The sequence below is a fragment of the Aedes aegypti genome, chromosome 3 (assembly GCF_002204515.2).
Source record: "Aedes aegypti strain LVP_AGWG chromosome 3, AaegL5.0 Primary Assembly, whole genome shotgun sequence".
Taxonomy (NCBI): Eukaryota; Metazoa; Arthropoda; class Insecta; order Diptera; family Culicidae; genus Aedes; species Aedes aegypti.
The window spans coordinates 24,110,416-24,134,268 of NC_035109.1; the positions used below are offsets into that span (position 1 = coordinate 24,110,416).

General features: G+C 38.6%; 1 protein-coding gene across 1 annotated transcript; it reads left to right on the top strand.

Moving 5' to 3' along the window:
• Positions 1-551: 551 nt before the first annotated feature.
• On the top strand, positions 552-22,864 carry LOC5576666 (exonuclease 3'-5' domain-containing protein 2). The gene is made up of 4 exons (XM_001656155.2): positions 552-1,397; positions 12,310-12,779; positions 19,722-20,211; positions 22,054-22,864. Exons 1-4 carry the CDS (start codon positions 727-729, stop codon positions 22,736-22,738), a joined length of 2,316 nt encoding a protein of 771 aa, XP_001656205.1. The 5' UTR covers positions 552-726; the 3' UTR covers positions 22,739-22,864.
• The last annotated feature ends 989 nt before the right edge of the window (positions 22,865-23,853 follow it).

Here is a 23,853-nt window from a genome sequence, read left to right on the forward strand (position 1 = left end):
TGCTGTTTCCGATGAGAGCCAAACACGGCACAATCGCGAAAAGACCGGCATCGTGGCTGGCGGGGATGATTCAGAATCGGCATTTTCTTAAACACATTTCTGTTTTTTTATCAACGAGTTCAACTTAAGCCACCAACAACGAAATTCGAAATGACACAATACTTTGATTAACAAGAGAAACTTGCTAGAATGTGTTTTATTTACGGAAAATTCTAAATAACACGGTGTGACGAGGAGACTGAACTGACCAAAATGGCTTTCATAAGTCCGAAGAGTAGCGTGATTCGCTACATAAGCACAGCAAAAAATAAATCGCGGATAAGCAAGGTAAGGTATAAAGTATAATAAACCTGTGAATAATTTTTAAGCTTTCCGAAGATTAAAAGAGTAAAATATGAAAAAAAGGCATATATCGTACACTAACTAGTATTTTCGTTTTTCTCCGTGTAGCTAAAACAGCCATTTTACCCACTGAAATTTTACCTACTGTGAGTGGGTGTTTAGATTGGATTGGTCGACCGATTGAAAAAAATCGGACACCCCTAATTTCAACTGTCATGCGTGTAATTTATTTACCTCCTGCCATGCATACAAAATTTCCAATTTCAATTTCGTCTACGCAGTTTTCGGAAAATTTGTTCATTATTTCGTAATTTCTTGTAATCAATATCAAATTGTGTTTAAAAAGATAGTGCTAGTGGTGAGTTAAGAAACCAGTGTATCACAATGACTTTTACCGATCGTGAAAAAACTATTGCCACAACGGCAATCGTTGCGGCCGTCGGAGCCGGAGCTCTGTTCCTGTTCTCCAACCGGCGGAAGTTGGTTCGTCGTTTTACCGATCCGCTGTACAACCAGTCGGTCCGGATCGTCACCAATCCGGAAGATTGCCAGAAGGTGATTGGGCTACTGCGGGATCACTGCCGAGAGTTTCGGGTACTTGGGTTCGACTGCGAGTGGGTTAATGAGCAAGGCAAACGACATCCGGTGGCATTGCTCCAGTTGGCCACCCATCGGGGCCTCTGCGCGCTGATCAGGCTGTGCGAAATGAAACGGATCCCACCGGAATTGGGGGAACTGCTGAACGATCCGGCCATCGTTAAGGTGGGTGTTGGTCCTCTTGAGGATGCCAAGCTGCTGAGGCACGATTACAACCTGAAGGTGGAAAGTACCCTGGATTTGCGCCATTTGGCGGATCGGTGCGGAGTTCCGGGGCCGTACGGGATGGCGAAGCTGGCCGAGAAGACCCTGGGGGTCAAGCTGGACAAACACTGGCGCATCAGGGCAAGCAATTGGGAGAATGCCCAGCTGACGGAACGTCAGATTCAGTACGCGGCCAGTGATGCGCATGTGGCGGTTGAACTGTTCCGGACGTTTGCCAAGAAAGCGGTTCCACGGTAAGTGTGATTACAGGGTCTCTATTTTAATATAAGTCCTTTAAAAGTCCATATTTTAAAAAGCACAGGTAGAAGTGAAAGGCGAATCAACAAAAAAATTTGCCATCATTTAAGGATCTTTACGAGAAGCAAAAAATGTAGGGTTTCAGTGCTAGTAATGGACCCCTTAGTAGCTGAGATTCATTCTCGACGCTTTTTTGTAATAATATCTCAGATGGATATACGTTTTGTGAAACCTTTCAACAAGTTCCATATCTTTACTGCATAGTGCGCTTTTTAAAACACAAAAACATTCAATTTAGCCAGTGAAATACTCATTTGGAAAACTGTTGTCCTTATTCCTAGGAGAGCGGTTCCACGCGAAATCGTCCATAAAATGCTGAAATCTGACATGTACCATTCCTATTTGGATGAAACTGCGCAGATGTATTAAGTATATGAGACGAAAATTATCTCATATAATTGGGGATCGTTTAGAATCGAGAGTAACTTCTGATAAGGGCGTACCGTAAAATGGGGTGTTAAGGGATGAAAAAAAAATCACTTAAAATTCGAGCAACTTCTAGTATGCCAATAGTTGAACAAAATACAGTCCTACCATTCTCCCGGCGTGTATACCAAAAGCCAATTACAATAAAGACGATTCTATGGCAGATTTCTGAGATAATCATAAAAATGTGTGATTTTTGCGAAAATGCAAAATGGGGTGTTAAGGAATTTGAGCTTTATATATAAAACTATATTTTGCCAACAGCAACAAAAATATTTTGGTCAACATCGTTGAAGTGTCCCTTCAACTCTAAAGGTCTTGTTCAATCTAAAGATGATATTACTTCAATATAATTCAAGTTGGAACTCCTGAAAACGCTAATCGTTTTATTTTAACTGTTAAATCTCTCATACCCATTGATTCTATTTTCAAGCAAGCTATCAGTGCATCGCACAATTGGGTCCTAAAATTTTTAATGAAATCTTGTTTTTATTCAATAACACGAAAGAGCTTCTTACTGCAACTACTTTAGCAATATTTCCCGCTCAAATAACGGCTATATCATGTTTAAACTTTAATTTAAAAATAGGGTCCATAAATGAACCTTGACACTTAAGATCATGTTTGACGTTCGCTTAGTCGACAAAAACACCACAGGGGTTTTAGTTTTACCACTGGGGTTGTTCCTATCTGACATTTCGGAAGGGACACGGAAAACAAAATACACCCAAAATTTGAGTTTAAGCCAAGGAGTGTGAAAAATCTAAAAAAAATGTTTTTTGGACTCAAACCAACGGAAAACATTAGAAAATTGAGTAAACATGTGTTATTAGCCTAAACTTAAGCGTTTGGTACTAAAATTGGGACAGGGCTTTAGGACCCTATTGTTTTGAAAAGATTTTTATACTTATATGCAGTATTCGTATCCTAGAACAGTGCAGAGCAATCTAGTCATGACTTGTCAAAAGAAGGATAATTTCAACAAGCTTTAAGTGTGAATAGGGTAAGTGTCCAATTTGCCTTTTAAATAAAGCACCACACCAAATTCAGAGTTTCTTAATATCAAAAGTATCAGCTGATGGCTGATGCTATAAAACTATCAATATCACTTTGATTTGACAACCAACAGCATTGATGCGACATATAAATTTAGATCATAACCACTGCAGAATGAGTGATCACGTGGTAATTATCCATGCTTTTAAGGTTTTTCAGTGACCAACACGTAATTTTAATCTGTTTGCAGTACTGTCAAAAAAATCATACTAATAAATTGCCATTTTATTTGCCTAATTTTAGGCTAAACTTAACCCATCAGTGATATCCATAGTCTATCGCCATCAATGCACTGGTGATGGAGTAGACAGCATGATGTTGATGTGATATGGAATGATCCGAATTGTATCGCATTCGGCCTGTACAAATCAGCAAATTTTAAGCGTTGATAGTGACAGCGAGCAACTCTGCACCAAATAACGGATTTGCATGTAACACCCAGTGGCATGATCGAGAAAAATCCTAACGAAAATTTTCCAATATAGAGTGGAAATCGCTCACACTATACCGCACACTATATATTTTCCAAAAAGAGCTCGAAAATAACCTTATATTATAATTGTTTATCTAGATCCTAGGTAATGCTTAAAAGAATTAATAGCTCCAAAACCATCTCAAATAAGATAATCATTCTTATATGCAAACTTTTCACCAATGTGAACAGCTTTTGAAAATATTATCATGAAAAACCCATATTCACATTTATCAGTTTTTATCTATATTTTCCTACCAATTTTACCACATTTTGAAATAAGTCATTTTTGGTGATATTTAGTGACTTACTAAATAGATCCCTTAACTTTACGTTGCAGTTCAACTTCACTTCACTATATTGAAATATATTACGGCATAAATTTAATGAGTTTAGTTATTTAGAAAAGCTAGAATAGATAATTCCTTAACACCCCACTTATTTTCAGAACGAGACTTTTTTCCATAAAAGTTTCTAAAAATCGAAACCCAGACATAATTTTAAGAAGTTTTTGTCTGTACTATGATCTCAATTAAATTTCCTTATCTTCTACCTTACTCGCGAATTTTTCTCAAATATATTTCATGGTTTTGTAGATAAATGTTTTAGACCATAATTTTTTTTTTGTATGGTATTCAATTGGAGCTGCCTGACAGCTTAACTTGTCAAGGCTGAACCCTCGGTCTGGCTTTTGCCAAGTTTCCCCTCTACCAGGACCAATACTCAGACGGACTAGGCAATGGCGCCCACATTAACACTGTTTTTTATTAGTATTGTGACGTGGTAGTTTTTGAAAAGTACCCATATTCCTTTGCTTCTGAGAAAAAGAAGCATTGTGAAAATCAGCAGCTCCATCAGAATTTGTTTGAAATAGTAGTGTAGTAGTGTCATTACTAATACTGTCTAGTCGAAATGGTTTTGAATAATTTGTCAATCAAGCTATTCTGATTACTTCTGTCTTTTACGTAAGATTAGAGTCTTAAATGTCAATTGTCGTCCTTAAAGAAAAAAGTCACTTTCAGTCAAGTCATTTTTATAGTGAATATTTACGAGAAAAGTTACCTTAGACTTCTATTACAGTCTCCCACAAGATTCACTTTTCGGTGGCAAATGCATTGCTTCACAACGCCTACTTTCTACTTTTAAATTTTGCGAAAATGAAGCTGGAATTGGATTATTTATACCGTTGATGCAAAAGAGGTATTTCTTATTATGGCAATGTAAAACCATATTAAAATAAGATTGTCGCCACTTATTTCTACTCAGTGAATCTACTAATCATTTTCCTAAGAGTTCCTAAGTATTCCCTACGTCGTATATGATAACGATGTTTCTAGCTAGCTAATAGTAAGAGTGGCTACGGATCATTCTGGTTAGCAAAAGGCAAACTGAACGTCACCAATAGTATTAATGTCCACTTCGAATAGATTCATTATTTGAAATGGGCATCAATTCTATCAATGACGCAGAATGTCCGTTGGATCACATCCGAGATATTATTGCGTCTATGCCATATGAATTATGACGCGGCTTTAAGCAAAAAATGCCAAAATGTGATACCACCACTACAGGTTACGCCTTTGGTTTCCATCATATGGGCTAATGGATTATGCCCTCCCATCGCGGCAAGGTCGCATAACCAAGGGGAGGGATAAATGTTTTAGACCATAAAATTTGAACAAAAATGTTTTGAAAGGTTTTCAATTTCTAGAAACCACAATACTTCATATTAATAGACAGCTCCTATTACATAATGCAGTCAACAATCCTCTGAACAAATCGAGCATTTCAGACGACTTATATATCGACTTTCTAGGTTTCTGTGATTTGTCGAATTTGGTTGAAAAGTTCAATCCCTTAAAACCCCACGAGTTCTTAACACCCCATTTTACGGTATGTATTTTTGGCACCACCATTTAAAAAAAATGTACCTCGGAAACCGTTTGTTATAGAGAAATAGTGTCTGAGGAAGGATGGTAGACAATCAAATAGGCTTTGTAAAAAAAATATACACTGAAAAAAAAACTTTTATTTTCATGAAAAAATCGAAATTAAACCTTAAAACACAAATTGCAAAAAATTGGTATCTTCGAATTTTTCAAATTTTTTCTGTAAAATTTCAATGTAAAACCAGATGTTTTAAGCACAGTTTCAACATGGTGCAATCTAAAATAAAAAAGTTTTTCTAAGAGCAACTTTTGGTGCATTTCTGAAAATTCAATTTCTGGCTGTAGAAAAGACGTTTTGATGCTGTAATATGATTCTTCATCCAAAAACAATTCAAAATGCTAATAACAATGATCTTCCTAAAACTAGCAGTTTTCTAGATATTTAGGATTCAATTATATTAATATCATAAAACTTAAGAAAATACGCCCGTTTCATAAGTAACTCCAGATGCTCCACCAACAATGTTACGTTTATCTCTCTCCACATTATTATTCCATGTTTTAAGGGCAGTTTCAACATGGTGCAATTTAAAATATTTTTTTTTTCTAAGGGCAACTTTTGGTGTATTTCTGAAAATTCAATTTCTGGTTATAGAAAAGGCGTTTTGATGCTGCAATATGATTTTTTTTTATCCAAAAACAATTCAAAATTCTAATATCAATGATCTTCCTATAAGTAACCGCTTCAAGATATTTGGGATTGAATTATATTAATATCATAAAACTTAAGAAAATACGCCCGTTTCTTACATTATTACAGATGCTCCATCAACAATGTTACGTTAATCTCTTCCCACATTAATATCCCATCTACTTTTTCTTTGACATTTAGACGGTTGGATGAACTGTTCGAAAGATACAGGATGATTGTTGGAATATTGTTGAGAATTAATATAAGTATTACCACAGACAAACAGACGTAACACTGGATAAATTTCAATCGCCCACGAATTTAACGATCAGTTTAAAATACAACAGTTGTCAAGTTCACCACCAGAGGCGCGCGCGTCGCTTTCCTTCGTGTTTGACATTTCACACTACCGCCACCTGTTGGACATGTGGCACAAAAAGTTATTTCGTTCAATAAGCTCACTAGATGGTGGTAGTATTTGTGGTCGAGAGAATTTTGTGAAAAATGTTCTAGGTGTTACTTCTGTTTGTCTGTGGTATTACGATGGAAGATGATAATATGAATGATGTTAAAGAGGGGAAAAAGGAAAAACGCCTTTAAACTTCTTAACCTTATTAATTTATTCTCACGATTATTGTACATAATTTTAAGTAAGAGAAAATTGAGAGTGGGTAGATAGAAAAGTTCGATAGAATCCGCTATGAAAGGCAGGGAACGATCAGGCTCTGGGCATTCTTGTGTAGATTGTGGTCGAGATGTGACGTACGGTCACGACACCTAGATAGGAAACGCATATAAAAAATCTAGTTCAAGCACTAAGAGAACAAAGAATTCGTTGAAGTATGTATGTATCGCTATGTACCCGCTAGTGTTTCGAGCGAAACAGAATGTGCCCCGAGCGAGCCGAGCGCTTGATCAACTATTGTTTTCATTGCCTCCGTATTTGTCTTGGTTCGTTCGACGGATCATTTTGGAGGGATTGGTGGCGGCTAATAATATTGTTACATATTGTTATTGTTACTTCTCAACAATTCGTTTATTTGTGTAAGTCTCAAAGATAAAGTTGATGGGATATTATTGTGCATTTCATTCATCACTGGACTCCGCAGTTAGTTTTTATAAGTGAGGGAAGGAAAATAAAAGTGCGATTCTGCATCCAATCTTGTTGATGTCTTCAGCGCACTCATTCATTATAAATCTTAGAATAAGTGCGCTGAAGACACAAACAAGATTTGATGCAGGATCGCACTTTTATTTACATTCTCGCACTTATGAAAGTGGTGAACGAAATACCCAATAATGTGGGAAGAGATTAACGTAACATTGTTGATGGAGCATCTGGAATAATGCAAGAAACGGGCGTATTTTCTTAAGTTTTATGATATTAATATAATTGAATCCTAAATATCTTGAAAACGGCTAGTTTTAGGAAGATCATTGTTATTAGCATTTTGAATTGTTTTTGGGTGAAGAATCATATTACAGCATCAAAACGTCTTTTCTACAGCCAGAAATTGAATTTTCAGAAATGCACCAAAAGTTGCTCTTAGAAAAACTTTTTTATTTTAGATTGCACCATGTTGAAACTGTGCATAAAACATCTGGTTTTACATTGAAATTTTACAGAAAAAATTTGAAAAAAATCGGAGATACCTATTTTTTGCAATTTGTGTTTTAAGGTTTAATTTCGATTTTTTTATGAAAATAAAAGTTTTTTTTTCAGTGTGTATTTTTTTTACAAAGCCTATTTGATTGTCTACCATCCCTCCTCAGACACTTTTTCTCTTTCTCTTTGGTTTCCGAGGTACATTTTTTTTAAATGGTGATGCTAAAAATACTTACGTCCTTATCAGAAGTTACTCTTGATTTTAAATTGTCTCTCCACCAGTGGAAAAAACTTATTCTATTATATCGAAACCATGTGCAAAATTCCATTTGAATCCAAGGTAGTCGAGTTTCATCGTTTACCGATTTGGCGTGGAATGTTTACATATCTGACGTTTCCTATTATGAACCCTCCATTTGATTCCCATGTAATCCGGCTTGCTGCCAATGTGCCTATTAAGGACCCACCTGGAAATACTAATTATACTCCACTGCACTGTGACGTCACGCATCAATTTTGACAGGTACTGGTCCTGTTGTATACAGTTTGGACTTAGTACTTTTTTCGAATCATTCTTAATTTCGTGGAAGTTTGCTGCGATAAGAGGTCAAATCCACTGCAGATACCCACGGATCGTATTATTCTATCTTCTATTCACCATCAGCATGCTGGTGATAGAAATGCGAAGATTAAAAAATGATGGAAAAAACGACTAAGTCCGAAACGTAAACAACAGGACCAGCAGCTGTCAAATAAGTGAGGTTAGGCTCGTCATATGCAGCGCTCTCTTGTGTGGTTTCATTTACAAAACTGTGCATATACCGTCAAACGGGGTGACTTGCAACACATTGTAATTTACAACTAAATTTCACTATAAAACATAAATTGCAAAAGAAAATTCATTTTAAATCGGTGCTTCAATACGTGTGACGCACAATTCAAGTAAGGGCCACGCTTAAATCTGTTATTATAAATATGTTTATACAATAAACATATTTTTTCTAAATGTCTTGAAAACTGATACTTGATGGAGGTTCAAAATCGTGACCTGAAAACATGAGATAGATTTAATTTACAAAAGTAATGTTGTTTCTATAACTAATAAGTGATAATATGACGAATTTTATTTTACGAAATTGTAACATCAACTTTTTAATAAAAATCATTTTTATATAAATGTACCTATGCGGGGTGACTCGCAACACTTTATTTCTAAACAATTTAGAGTTATGTAAAAGTTAAAATTTTTGTGTTAGGTCTACTTTATAATCAAAAGAGTAATAATTTATCAATCAACTACAAACACTCGTTAAAAATATTGTTCTGTTAAGATATCACTGCGGAACACGTTTTTGTCTCAAGCATCAGAATACCTCTATTTACTTAATTAAGGGTTGCTGAATCCAATGCCGTTTACATAAATGTCATAGCACGTCTAGTTTTTGAGATACGGGTTGTTGAAAATGGAAAAATTGACTATTTCAGCCAACTTGCAAGTTTGCCAGCTTGTAAGGCAGTTTATTAGCTTAATTTGCCACATAATTCAAACTTTATGTGTATAACAATACTTATCATCAAAGTTTATTATACTTCTGATGCGAAAAAGTTTTCTTTTGATGGTTTAGATAGATAGATAGAAAATCTTTATTTGAGTGACCCTTTAACTTACTGTCTGATGGTTTAGGAAAGTATTGTATTTTGCCATATAAGAGAAACAAAGAATTTTGTATGAAGACTGCAAGCATGTTGAAAAAATCGGTTTAATCTAAATTTAATCGTGAAATTTCAACCAAAATATATCTAAAATAAAAGTTTATGTCCTCATTTGCTTGCTTGGTGCAATGCAATCGAAGTGCTCCCGGTGGATTTTCATTGGAATAAGGTTGCTTTGAGTGCTAATTTTATATTTTTTTCTGTAGGGCGTCCATAATACGCAAAGGGTCCATAACCGGCATCGACTCCTTAATTGAAGTGAAGTTGAATTAAAGCAAAACGTAAAATTTTCAAGAGTACTCAAATGGGGACCTTCCTTAGCCGAGTGGTTAGAGTCCGCGGCTACTAAGCAAAGCCATGCTGAAGGTGTCTGGATTCGATTCCCGGTCGCTCCAAGGTCTTTTCGTAACAGAAATTTCCTTGACTTCCCTGGGCATAATGTATCATTGTGCTTGCCACACGATATACGAATGCGAAAATGGCAACTTTGGCAAAGAAAGCTCTCAGAAACTGTGGAAGTGCTCATAAGAACACTACGTTGAGAAGCAGGATTTGTCCCAGTCGGGACGTAAATGCCAAGTAAAAGAACATCTGAAGAGCCAGTCAACCAATCACTCTGCAAATTTGATCGATTGCTCACTACCAGCTTGTGACCAATGGATTAAGTTTTCAGCTTGTACGGTTATCCAGATTTGTGCCCTTGAAAATTTTACGTTTGACTTCGATTTATCTTCAATTTAACAAGTATAGGGGATCTGGTGGTGGTTGGTCCCTAGTGTTAAATCCTACCTCCGTTCTGGTCACGATCTTCAGATTCACTTACCCTAACTATTTGAAATGATAAATAAGGTTGCAAAACACGTCGGACGGGGCTACTTTTGATTCCGGGGGATACTTTGGACACTCACCTTTTGTATTTATTTGCAGCGTAAATATTAATCTGAGCTATTTTGTGTCTTCAGCACTTTTATTAACCAATGTATGCTCTACCACTAAGCATGAATGTTTTTTGGAACAACATCAACAATAATAGGATAAACAAGATAATATTTCAAAAAAGTCCGAATAAATATTTACAAGGTATAAAACATTGGCTATGCAAACATTGTTTGAATTTTTCCCATGTCGTGGAAAATTATTGGGAGCATCACAAAACTATCAAATCGTCATGTTTCATGAGAATCTTGTGATTTGTTTTGCTTAAAATTGTTGTTTCATTTAAATATTCGATCAAAGGTCCTATTTTTACGACATTATTTTATGATAATGTTTTGGTTTGTATATTTTAAAACATAAAAAAATAAAAATAAATGTTTTGAAAATTGAATAGCCATAAAACACACCTATTTCAATACGTACCAATCTAATCCATAAAAAAATATTGAATTTGCAGTACAAAACAATTGCATCCTTCAATTGCTAAAATAAACTACTCTTAAGCCAGCTCTAAACTGCAAAGAAGCTAAAAGCATATTACAAAAGCAAACTGTTACTTCCTTACGATCTTGCAAAACTTTACTTCATAGATTACGTTTACAGGTATTAACCCTCTAATACCCAACCCCGCCTTTAGACGGGGTACACTTTGGAATTTTGTGTATTTTTTCGTAGCTCGGAAATCAAAATGATTTTATTTTTGGCTTAAACCTTGACTCATAACACGCAAATAAGAAAAGTTTTTTATGACTTTTGAAACTTTTTTGTATTTTTGAAAATTATTTGAAAAATTGTATTCTTATATAACCTACAAATACCCGGGGTTCATTTAACGTGTGATATAAAAAATCGTACCTTTTATATTTTTCTACGATCAACCTATCATAAAAGAAGAGCTTGGTGGTATTCAAATAATTCTAAACTTGTTTTTCCGTTAAATACACGGAAAATAAAAATATTTCCAGAAAAATATTAAAAATTTAATATTTTTAAAATTAGCGTAAAAATTTGAATTTTTATTATTGCCAAAAATCAGTAACTAGAAGAGGCTTCAAGAAAAAATGAAAAAGGGTAGGGATGTTCAAAAATAAAAATTATAAAAATCAAAAACCGAAATCCATAGATTTGCGAATAAAAATAAATCATTGCCCAAAAAGTGTTTAGAACGATTTTAGATAACTAAAAATGATATTTAGATCGAAAATAAAAATTTGGGTATTAGAGGGTTAATGTGATCCTTCTAAATATCGCTCATATAACAGTAAAAATAGAAAAGACATGTTTTCTACATAACTCATTAATCATTGCAGTACCTACTAATACTGCAATGATTATGTTTATGTCAACTTAAAAATCAAGTATTCGTAACTGTTCCATTTAGGAGGAAGTTGAAAGTTTAAGTTTCATACTGCAAACTGAAAATAGTGAATAGCATGTTTCGCTGAAATTTGTTATACATGTGTGATTGTTTCGAGCTTTGCAAGTTTCTAAACTATGTTTATCAATGAAAAAAGTTCAGTAGTATCACAATGGACGATAATATATAGAATCAGTTAGAAATTTATAAGGAAAAATCATTTCATTATCAAATTGTAAAAATGTCCAAAGTAGCCCCTTTTTTGTCTTGATAGACACACTTTTTTCGCTATTCAAGCATTTTTGTTATTTCTTGATGGATTTGACTCATATTTTGCACATTTGGTACGTACATATACAACTTAAATATATGGAAGAATTATCAATATCTATCCATAATTCTAAGAGTTACAAATCCTCAAAGTTGAAGAATGTGGAAATAATGTCAAAAGAAGCCCCGTTTGACGGTATGTTTTTTTTTTCAATAGTTCTTCGGCATTATTTTGTCAGCCTGAAGTTTTTAAAGATTACTTCAATTATTGTGCAGGATGTCGTTTGTCGATTTTTTCAATATTTTTTTCAGCAGGGTTCTCTTTAGAAATACATTCTGGATTATTCAAAGATTTTTTTTTCCAATTATTTCTAGGTCTGTGATTACATGTCTTTGCTTATGTCTAATTCTGTCTCCCGTTTCCATTTCCAGTTCGCTGTTTAGCAGCCAGAAGTCCTGGCTCACGAAAACTATCAACGAGTTGGAATGTTTCTTCGATCAGCGCTTCCACGATCGGTTCACCAGCAGCAGCGATCCGAACCGGGGTAAAAAGAAGCTTCTCTCTGTTTCGAAGAGGGCCACTATCGAAACCAAACGTGCGATGGCGACCCGTGCCAAACCGTTGTACGACAACTGTCTGATGCAGGCCCCGGACGGTGAGCTTCTGTGCACGTGCGATCGCAAGAAGGCCGAATGGTACGTCATCAAGGAGCTGGCGGAAATCGTGACCGACCAGCCGACCTACACCATCCGGCTGAAGTTCGAACCGAAAGGTCGCGCCGTTGGTGACGTGGGCAAGTACTACCAGATGGCCAAGGAGAACAAGTGCGTCGTGTGCGGCGCGAAGGATTCCTACATCCGCAAGAATGTGGTACCGCGGGACTACCGGAGGCACTTTCCTTGTGAGTATTACTTTTGTAGTTGATTGGCTTTTTCTTTGTAAATACTTCCCTGGCCAAGATCACAGGGTTTGACGGTGCCAAAGTAGAAGGTGCCGTCTGTGAAACATATCACCTTCCTATTACTTTGGCACACCTTCAACGGTTCATGATTTATCATGAAACGGCTGCTTTCAGGCGGAGGATCTTTTAATTTGTTCCGGCATATTATCAGGCGCTCTTCGAAAGGAGGGACCGCCAGGGCTTAGTAGTTGCTTATATACCAGTGCTAGTTGTTGATGTTTCAGTTCGTTTAGCACACGTCTATGGCAACCCCAATCCCACCTAATGGATTTGACAGCAGCCAAGATCATTTGAGTATCCAACGGTTGCTTAGAACATGTTGGATTCGAAAAAATGGCGGCGCCGCATACTGTTGGTTTAGCATCCTTTGTACTAATCAGTCATGGTGGTTAAGTTTCGAAGCCAACGTGTGATCAATCGTTTTATAATGCAACAAAAGAATGTGTGTTTGGTGGAACTGCGCGTTGCAAAATGGTGAATCGAACACCAGGAAGGAGCGTCCAACATAGCTCTGGTCTTCGCAAGCCCCTACCTCACGCTTCCTTGGGTCAAACGATGACAAAGACTGACAGCTAAGGGTTGCGTACTTAGCTGGTAGTGCAACCTGGGCAAACTGTTTTCCTTCTGACATCAGCTAGAGTAAAGGGGTGCGTCCCGAGCGTCTGTTCACCAGGAGGTGCGGCTAAAACAGCGTCTGTTCTGGTATCCAGCGGCTGAGTATGAAATGTTGTATCACGTCAACTAACCTAAGGTGGCAGTCCTATCAACGTGATGTAGGTAGCGCAACCCCGGTAAGGTAGCATAGCGAATTTTTCACCTACCACGAATAATGGAGAAAGAAAAAATAACGAACGATATTTTCGGCAAACGACCTGGCAACGAAATAGAACTATGAATGGAAACTTGGTATCTGGAATGTCAGGACGTTAACCCGTATAGGCCTGAGTGAAAGCAAAAATTCTAAAACCCTTACCGCTCAGCGAATTCGCAATGGATTCAAATGATTTTTTGTCAGTGTACTGGCTCACATATCTAGTTTCTAGAAGTGGACAGAGGAACGCGGAAATATTCCTGTAGTTGGAATTATTCCGGTGGGTTACTGGGTCAGATCGGGTGAGGAGGGTACTGTGTGTTTGTGCCCCTGGAGGTAGGCAAATTTCAAGTCACAGATAATTTCCGGAATCGGTCATAATGTGGCCACTATCGTTTTTGCTCCACACCACTCGTTCGATTCTAGATCAAATTCTGAGTGTCCTCTCAAAATTTGAGCTCATTTGGATTAAAACTGAGACTGCAAAAGCCCTTCAAAGTTTATATGGGAATTACTATGGGAAAAGCAAGCAATTCATTCAATCGGTCATAGTGTTTGCCCATGTGCTCTTGGGGATTAGAGCTACATTGATACTGTGAGATGCATTCATCAGCTATAACTTTGCCAAAGACCGTTTTCAAAGCGGACGCCTCAGTAATTAGTTATTGATTTATATCTAGTCACAAATTCTTCAGCAGTGCTCATTTAACTTCTGAACAGGCAACATTGTTGCACCTGGCGCGAAAGATAGCACGCAATAACCATGGCTACTATGTTTTACTGCATATATCCAGTGATGCCTGCAGAACAGCCCAATAATTATAGCCAAAGTTTTACAACTCATTCAAAAATCAATAACTAATTACTGGAGCGCCCGATTTAAAAACGGTCTTCGGCAAAGTTATAGCTAATTATTGTATCTCACAGTATCAAAATAGTTCTAAACCCCAAGAGCACATGGGCGAACACTATGAACGATTGAATGAGTTGCTTGCTTTTCCCATAGTAATTTCCATATAAACTTTGAAGGGCTTGTGCAGTCTCAGTTTTCATCCAAGTGAGCTCAAATTTTGGGAGGACACTCAGAATTTGATCTAGAATCGAATGAGCGGTGTGGAGCAAAAACAATTTTTTGAACCACTCTAGTGGCCACTACATGACAGAATTTTAAGAAAATTGCATCAAAGTAATCCTTTTGAGAAACGATTGAATTGGATAACTATGAGTTTTGCATTTGAATAATCCTACAAATGACCATTTTCGGGTCCCGGGACGCCTCAAACACTATAAAGTGGCCAATATGTATCTAAACATCTGTGCCAAGCTTATGAAAATGTATTTTAGTGCAAAATTATGTTTGATTTCTACTTTTCGAGAATTGAAACGGTTTAGTATTCAACAAATCTATAGCCGGTTCTTCCGGGCATTACGTCTGAATTGCCTCATTCGATATATTTTAAACGGTGCAAAACTCTTCATTTATAATGTTGAATATTAGATCTTAATAATTTATGCAAATTGAAATGATTGTCAAATAAATAAAAGTAACTTGGCATGCCCCAAAAAATAGCTCTTTTTTACCCGACTTGACCCAGTGACCCACCGGAATAACTCCGGCCACAGGAATATTTCCGAGTTCCTCTGGCCACTTCTAGAAACTAGATATGTGGGCCAGTGAACTGATAAAAAATCATTTGAATCTGTTAACCCGTATAGGCCTGAGTGAAAGCAAAAATTCTAGAACCCTCACCGCTCAGCGAATTCTAAATGGATTTAAGCTATTTTTTGTCAGTATACTGGCACACATATCTAGTTTCCAGAAGTGAACAGAGGAACTCGGAAATATTCCTGTGGTCGGAGTTATTTCGGTGGATCACTGGGTCAGGTCAGGTGAGAAGGGTACTGTGCGTTTGTGCCCCTGGAGGTAGGCAGATTTCATGTCACAGATAATTTCCGGAATCGGTTGTAGTGTGGCCACTACATGACGGAGTTTTGAGAAAATTGCATCAGTGTGAACCTTTTGAGAAACGCTTAAATTGGATAACTTTGAGTTTTGCATTTGATTAATCCTACAAATGACCATTTTTGGATCCCGGGACGCCTCAAACTTAAGATAAAGTGGCCAATTTGTATCTGAACATCTGTGCCAAGCTTATGGGAACGCATTTTGGTGCACAATTATATTTGATTTCTACTTTTAGAAAATTGAAACGGTTTAGTATCCAACAAATCTATAGCCGGTCCTTCAGGGCATTACGTCCGAATGGCTATCTCCAGTATATTTTAAACGGTGCAAAACTCTCCATTTATAATGTTGAATATCTGATCATAATGATTTATGCAAATCAAAATGATCGTCATTGCAAATAAATAAAGGTAACTTGGCATGTTTCAAAAAATAGCTCTTTTTACCCGACTTGACCCAGTCACCCACCGAAATAACTCTGGCCACAGGAATATTTCCGAGTTCCTTTGGCTACTTCCAGAAACTAAAAATGTGGGCCAGTAAACTGACAAAATATCGTTTGAATCCGTTGAGAATTCCCTGAGTGGTGAGGGTTTCAATATTTTTGCTTCCACTTAGGCCTATACGGGTTAAGAATTCTCTGAGCGGTGAGGGTTTCAGTATTTTTGCTTTCACTCAGGCCTATACGGGTTAAAAGCCTTTTGGCTCGTGAACTGCAGAAGGTTGGAGTGGGCGTGGCCGCCATTCAAGAAGTGCGGTGGCCTAGATCTGGAGAACGTGAATTCCGGGCGGTTGATCCCATCGCCCACACTACGTTCAATTATAACATCTACCACTGCGGCGGCGATAAGACAGAACATGGAGATGGTTTCATAGTGATCGGGAAGCAGATAAAACGCGTTGTGAAGTGGAAACCGTTTAGCGAGCGAATCTGTGTAATGAGGATACGGGGCAAATTCTTCAACTACAGCTTGATCAACATCTATGCAGTATGCACCGACGAACGACAAATCTGATGACGTGAAGGACTCGTTCTATGAAGGCCTTGATAAAGCCTATGGAGAGTGCCCGAAACACGACGTAAAAATCGTCATCGGAGATGCGAACGCGCAGGTCGGAAGAGAAGAGAGTCTTCACTACGTTACCACAGCGAACAATGCGATTCAATATCCAGCGCTTCTCAGCAGACGGTGTTACAGCGGAATACCACCAAAAGCTGGACGAGCGGATAGATAAGTGAGGTCAATGTGAGCGAAAACCTCAACAATCTATGGGATGCAATCCATGGAGTGGTGAGTGAAACAGCGCGAGAAGTGATAGGTACTGCTCGAAGACGCCCCAGAAGCGGATGGTTCGACAAGGAGTGCCAGAGGGTGACGGATGAGAAGAACGTGGCCAGACGTCACATGTTAATGTCTGGTACCAGGCTGAACAGAGAGCAGTACAGGGAAGCAAGATCAGCCGAAAACCGAATCCATCGCAGAAAGAAAAAAGAGTATGATGAGAATGTGATAGGTGAGGCGCAAAACTGTATGGAACAGAACGAAATGCGTCGATCCTATGAAACTGTCAGTGGCGTGCGGAGAAAGTCAGCGCCGTCTCTCGTCATGTGCAACGATCGTGAAGGTAATTTTCTGACAGATAAAACAATGGCGGCTGCCAGGTGGAAAGAGCACTTCGAAACGTTACTGAATGGAGGGAACAATAGAACATCGAAGAACAGAATGAACATCGACAACGACGGACAAGCTGTGGAGCCTCCATTACTAGATGAGGTTAAGAAGGCGAATAAAGAGCTGGAGAACAACAAGGCTGCTGGGAAGGATGAGCTCCCGGTCGAACTGCTCAAGCACGGTAGTGACCAGCTGCATAGAATAATTCACCATATACTACTAAGGATGTGGAAGGAAGAAGAACTGCCTGCTAGCTGGAAGGATGGCCTCATTTGCCCTCTCTAGATTGGAGTGCGCCAATTACCGAGGACCCAATATAATGTCACGTATTCTGTTCAACAGATTGAGACCGCTTGAAGTGTCCTTCGTCGGCGAATACCAAGCTGGTTTCGACGTCGGATCAAATGTTTACCCTGCTACAGATCCTGGATAAATTCCGGGAGTACAACTTGCAGACTCATCATCTGTTCATTGATTTCAAGGCGGCGTACGATTCAGTTAAAAGAAACGAGTTGTGGGAAATAATGATGGAACATGGTTTTCCGACGAAGCTGATTAGACTGATTTGTGCAACGTTGGAAGGATCGAAATCAAGTATACGGGCTGCGGATGAGATTTCAACATCCTTCGGAACCTTAGACGGATTGAAGCAGGGCGATGCACTTTCAAACCTATTGTTCAACATAGCGTTAGAAGGAGCAATAAGGAGAGCTTGCGTGCATCGGAATGGCACTATTATCACACGTTCGTATATGCTCCTTGGTTTTGCGGATGATATCGACATAATCGAGATTGATCGCTGAGCCGTGGAAGAGGCATACGTGCCTTTTAAAAGAGAGACAATGCGAATTGGGCTCATTAATACCACAAAGACAAAGTACATGGTCGCTGGTAGACACCGTGGGCCCATAGGTGGTGTTGGTAGTGAGGTGGTGATAGATGGTGATATTTTTGAAGTAGTTGAAGAATTTGTGTACCTTGAAATTCTAGTGTCTTTCGATAGTGATGTTATCCGCGAGGTAAAAAGGCGTATTGCAGCTGCGAGTCGGGCTTTTTACGGACTTCGTAACCAGCTAAAGTCCCGCAGCTTACAAACGAACACCAAGCTCGCGTTGTACAAGACTCTAATTTTTCCGGTAGCTCTGTACGGCCACGAATCTTGGACGTTGAAAAAGGTCGACCGGAGAGCTTTTGAGGTCTTTGAACGTAGAGTGTTGCGAACAATACTCAGCGGTAAATTGGACAATGGCATCTGGCGGCGTCACATGAATCACGAGTTATACCAAGTCTATAATAAAATGAATATTGTTAGGCGTATAAAACATGGCAGGCTGCGGTGGGCTGGTCATGTAGCTCGCATGTCGGAGGAACGTCAAGCTAAACTCCAATGAAGAAGGCTTCTTCAATCAACGTAGAATCAACGCAATAGCAAGGAATTGTTGCCCATCAAGTATCCAGTATGTAAGTACTTTGTAATGATAACAGATGGTAAATGGTAATAACAATGAATTTATATGAAAATGATATGATGTTATTTTGATGAAAATTTGTAACTGTGATAGTGAAAATGGAAATGGAAAGTATATCTGAAGCGTATTAAGAAAGTTGATGAGTGATAATCGGTGATATGCGTGATAGTGTCGATAGTGAGTAATGAAATGAAATGGGGAATTCACGCCAAGGACCTGGGATCGAATCCCATCCCCGAGAGAGTCACTTATGACGTTAAAGTTATAGTGACGACTTCCTTCGGAAGGGAAGTAAAGCCGTTGGTCCCGAGATGAACTAGCCCAGGGCTAGAAATCTCGTTAATAAAGATAGAAAAAAAAAATGAAATGGGGAATGAGGACCTTTTAATAAAACTGTTTCGTTCTTCACTTTAACCACTCTAGTAGCATTTCAGGCCTTATCATAGTTTGATAGTAGTCTGAACTACTAGACTGCAAAACTACGGTAACGGCTGATTGCTGCTAGGGTACACAGTGACCATCCCTCTTTTGTAGAAACTTTACTAAATTTGGTTTTTCGTTTATTCATGCGACAGTGTTTGGCATGAAGGTTTGATTAATTAAAAACAAACTTATACATTGTTAGAATAATCCAAAGTACTCTGTCAAATCGTACACTTCAGGTTCATTATCAGAACTCCAAGTATGAAAGACCGCCTGAAAGAGCTGGTATTCCTCAAGGCAGCATTTTGGGACCAATATTATACAATATTTTTATATCTGACTTACCTGAAAAACCTGCAAAAAATTTTTGGATATTTTTTCTTCATACTTGAAAAAAAAAATGGAAAATTTCTCCTGATGCTTGCAAAATTATAACACATAAACCAACAACTATTTTTGATAGTTTCAATTCGAAGAGACATGTCACGATGAGATCTCCAAAGGTCTTCAGTAAACTAACGTCCTCTCCTTCTTTTCCAGTGGTGATGAAGGAGCACATCTCGCATGATGTCCTACTACTTTGCGCACCCTGCCACCGCACCAGCAACATGCACGACGAGAATATGCGCCTGAGCTTGTCCTCACGCTGTTCCGCTCCATTCAGCACGCAGGACAATCCGAAACAGATTTGCGTGGAAGACATGTCGGATCTGAGAAAAGCCGCCCGCGCTCTGGTATACTGTGCAGGTAAGATTCCAGAGGAACGTCAGAAGGCCATACGGAAAAAGATACAAAAACTGTTGTCCCCGGGAACCGAACTGACCGCTGAGCTGTTGGAACACTACGCCAATATCAATGTGGCCATTCCGAATGAAAATTACTGCGCGCATGGGGAGAAGGTGGTTGATCATTTTAAACAGACTCCCGGGGGGCTGAGCGAGTTGGAGAAGATGTGGCGAGAGCACTTCCTGCAGACCATGAAACCCAAGTATCTTCCGGACTTGTGGTCCGTTGAGCACAACTACAAGAGGTAAGTTTGAGCTTTTTCGTCAAATTTATGTAAAACAAATTCAGTTGCTTTTCAGTGCTGGTAGAAGGTCTGTTTTTAAGACTTTTAAAGTCTCCTAATTAATTAAAATGGTCTCCAAAGTCACTTTTTATTTATTTTATTTATTTATTTCACCGTCTTCAGTTTACTGTACAGACTGTATAATCTTAAAATATTGTTTTACTTATTGCTAAACATAATCAAAACACATTTCACACAGGTACGACCACTTCGTTCAATATTTAACTACTTGAATCTACAATTTGAATCAATGTCTAAATCTACATTCAAAGACCATAACAGAAGAAATAAAAACGGGAACAGAAATTCTATAAAAGTATTAATTCATGATTCAAAACAAACGATAACAATTCAACAAGTACAACTATGTTCATGACACTGCCTATATGGTTGCATTTATATACGCTGAAGGTTTCCAGGGACAGTTGTTTCTTCGAGCAAACTCCCGAAATTTCAATCCACGTGGCCACGTATTTGCATTCAGAGCGGATTGCTTCCACCTTTCGTGCAAAGTTATCTTAAAGGAAATAAAATCCAAATCCTCGCAGCTTTTCCAACTAGGAACCAGTTTTGTCACCATCATGCATTCGGGTCTTGGAGCGCAAAGAGATTCTGACACTAAACAAACAATATCGTTCTCAGTGACGTGTCGATCGATGTTAGTTAGAAGTAACGAAAAATCATCTCTCGAATTGGGCCTTGTCGTACAGTCGGCTGTACACACACTTGCGTTGTTCGCTGGAATAGGCGAAGTGACTGGAGTTGAGTGCGGATTTGCAGAAACATTCGGCGCAACGGAAACATTTAACTTGGCAATCGCATTGCTTATCGTTGCTATTTGTGATTTCATCTCTTCAAGTTGAGCTGTGATTGAGATTCCTGCTGACGTATGAGTTTCACTTGATCCCGATATAGCATCTCGTGCCTTACAAAAGTCTACCATGCAGTTGTCACATATCCAAATAATGTTTTTGGATAGCGCACATAGCTGGTCTTCGCTAACACCAACGCAAGATGCGTGAAACTTTCCGGCACATCTTCCTTCACATACAGTGTAGAGTTGTTTCATGGTGTCGATGGCTGCGAAACAATTCTTGCACTTGTCTTCCATTGTTGAATTCACTTCGGCTCCAGTAATTACTCCCACGGATTTTATATATATTTTCAGCTTTTTAGTGATGCAAAGCAGTGACTGGTGTTGCAGATAGGTTGAGCGCACAGGAACTTCACAACATTTATTAAAACATTGAATTTAATTAGCGACGTTACACAAAAAAAACAGCGTTTAAAGACGGCGTGATGAAAAAACGTTCAACAACGGCGATCACTCAACTTTTCATGCTACAGGGTATTCTGATGCATGATAGAAAAACATTTAGAAATTGTTACTCGATTTTTGGAATTTATTTCATAGTTTTCGTTTAGGTATTTTCCAGAAACCCCTATAGGGCTTCCTTCAGAAGTTCCTATGCCGATTTTGTCCAGTGATTCTTCCAGTAATTCTCATATTGATTCCTTTAAGAGTTCATCCACAGGTTCTTCACGAATTGTCTCCATAGTTCCTCCATATATTATTATAGAAAATCTGTCAAAACTCTTCCAGGAATTTTACAATTAATTTGATCTTTCGTGGTTTAGTTGGTAACGCGCCTGTCTAGCGTATTGGAAGTCTTGAGTTCGATTCTCACCATGAAGAGGTGTTTTTTTTTCTAAAATTTTACATCATTTTGTACATTTAATCCAATTGCAAAGTTTATGCAATGTCTAGATTTTCGGCGATCTAATTGTTGTATAATCCTCCAGATTGGAAATTCGTGCCGACGAAGGTCGCGTTAACGATGAGGATTTGATCATCGCTGGAGTGCCTTTGCCATCACACAGAAATTCATCAGCGGAGAACACCAGCAGTGAATCTACCAGCTCCAAAACCAAAAGCAATGGTTACAGTGGCGAAACGTACAGTTATAGCTATAGCTACAGTCAGGAATTCTCCATATCTTCGGTGTCCAATAATGGTAATGACAGCACTACCAGAGACGCCCCGTCCTACCGGGACGAAGAAGTAGTTGATACCGAAAAGACTGCTTTCTACTCCGATCGCGAAGAATCAGAAACGATGTTCGGCTCAATTGACGGATCATCCGCTGCCAGTTCAACCACTGTCGGTAAAACCTTCCAAACGGTCCAAACTGCCACACTCACCAATGGTAACGAGAATGATCAACCATCTACGTCTACGTCGAATGGCGAGGACAACGACGAGGACGAAAGCGAATTGACCACGGGCCAAGAGTTTGCTTCCATCGAAACGCATAGCTACGATTCGGACGATTCGGATTCGACCCTCTCGCAACCGTCGATGACGCTGCTCAACTCGACGGACGACTGGGATGCCGAAGCCAACGAACCGAGCGTCAATGGGAGCGTTCTGCTGGGGGCGCCCCCGTCTGATGTCCGGCCAGGTAAGTTCGATCAACGCAGGATGTGAAATGTTGGACGCATATATAGAGTTTGACTTGAATAAGAGTTAGCAGAGTTTTTTTTCAAGCAGTTGTTTTAATCTAGTTATAGTGAGAAAAGTAAGTTCTAATCGAATGCGTTTATTACGGCTTCATCGACGTAGTTTTAATTCGGTTGATCTGGTTCATTGAAGAAGCCTACACGTTGGTATTGTCCCTGTTGCCCCATTTAACCCATTTGGACGATTTTGACCTTTTTTCATCAGTCCTTCGAAAGGGAAGTAAAGCCGTTGGTCCCGAGATGAACTAGCCCAGGGCTAGAAATCTCGTTAATAAAGTCAAACCAACCAACCAACTTTTTTCATCAGGGGATTAGATAGGTACAACTATCTAAACAGACATGACATTTTTATATTGATTCCTTCGAAAGAATTGCACGAAAAGTTGCTCCAGGGATTATCTAAGAACATCTATTAAAGACTTTTCCCGGGATTTCGACTAGGAATACTTCATGGAGTGCTTGTAGAAATTGTTCTAGGTATTTGTCTAGTGTTTTATCCTGGAAATATTTCTGCCGTTCTTCCAAACATTCCTCGTGTAATGCCTCAAAGTAAAATGATTGATTCTTCATAAGTGCATTTATGGTTTCGCACCAGCAAATGCTACAGCAATTATTCAAGTTATTTCGCCGATCAATAATGCCGTTCTATGTTTCTCAAGGAATTCCTTCAAGAAATTTTTCAGGATGTTATCCAGCGATTCGAAGCATTATTTTTTCAATATGCAATAATTATCTTGACAACTTATAAAGAAACTCTCCAAAACTTCCTCAAGAGTCTAGTTCTTTCAGAGATCCTTAGTACTCATCAAGATTTTTTTCAAGAAATTCTAATTTGAATTTCCGCAGTAATTTGTGACAGTTTGTGAAACCAATTTGACGGTTGACGAATCGGTCGGCCAAAATCAAACGAGTTTGATTTTGCTCAAACCACCGGTGGGCGGAGCCAAATGTTCGACGAACCTATCGTACCGTCTGTAGGGATGTTGCACGAGCACCGACGTCATTATGTCAAATTGAAGCTTCGACGTCCCATGAACTACCGATGCAGATGGGTGGAAAGTCAAAATGCGTGAATTTACGCAG

Coding starts and splice junctions, on each gene's coding strand:
- LOC5576666 (XM_001656155.2), top strand. CDS start 727: ATGACTTTTACCGATCGTGAAAAAACTATTGCCACAACGGCAATCGTT. Junction 1,398..12,309: donor GCCAAGAAAGCGGTTCCACG/GTAAGTGTGATT, acceptor TTCCATTTCCAG/TTCGCTGTTTAGCAGCCAGA. Junction 12,780..19,721: donor CTACCGGAGGCACTTTCCTT/GTGAGTATTACT, acceptor CTTCTTTTCCAG/TGGTGATGAAGGAGCACATC.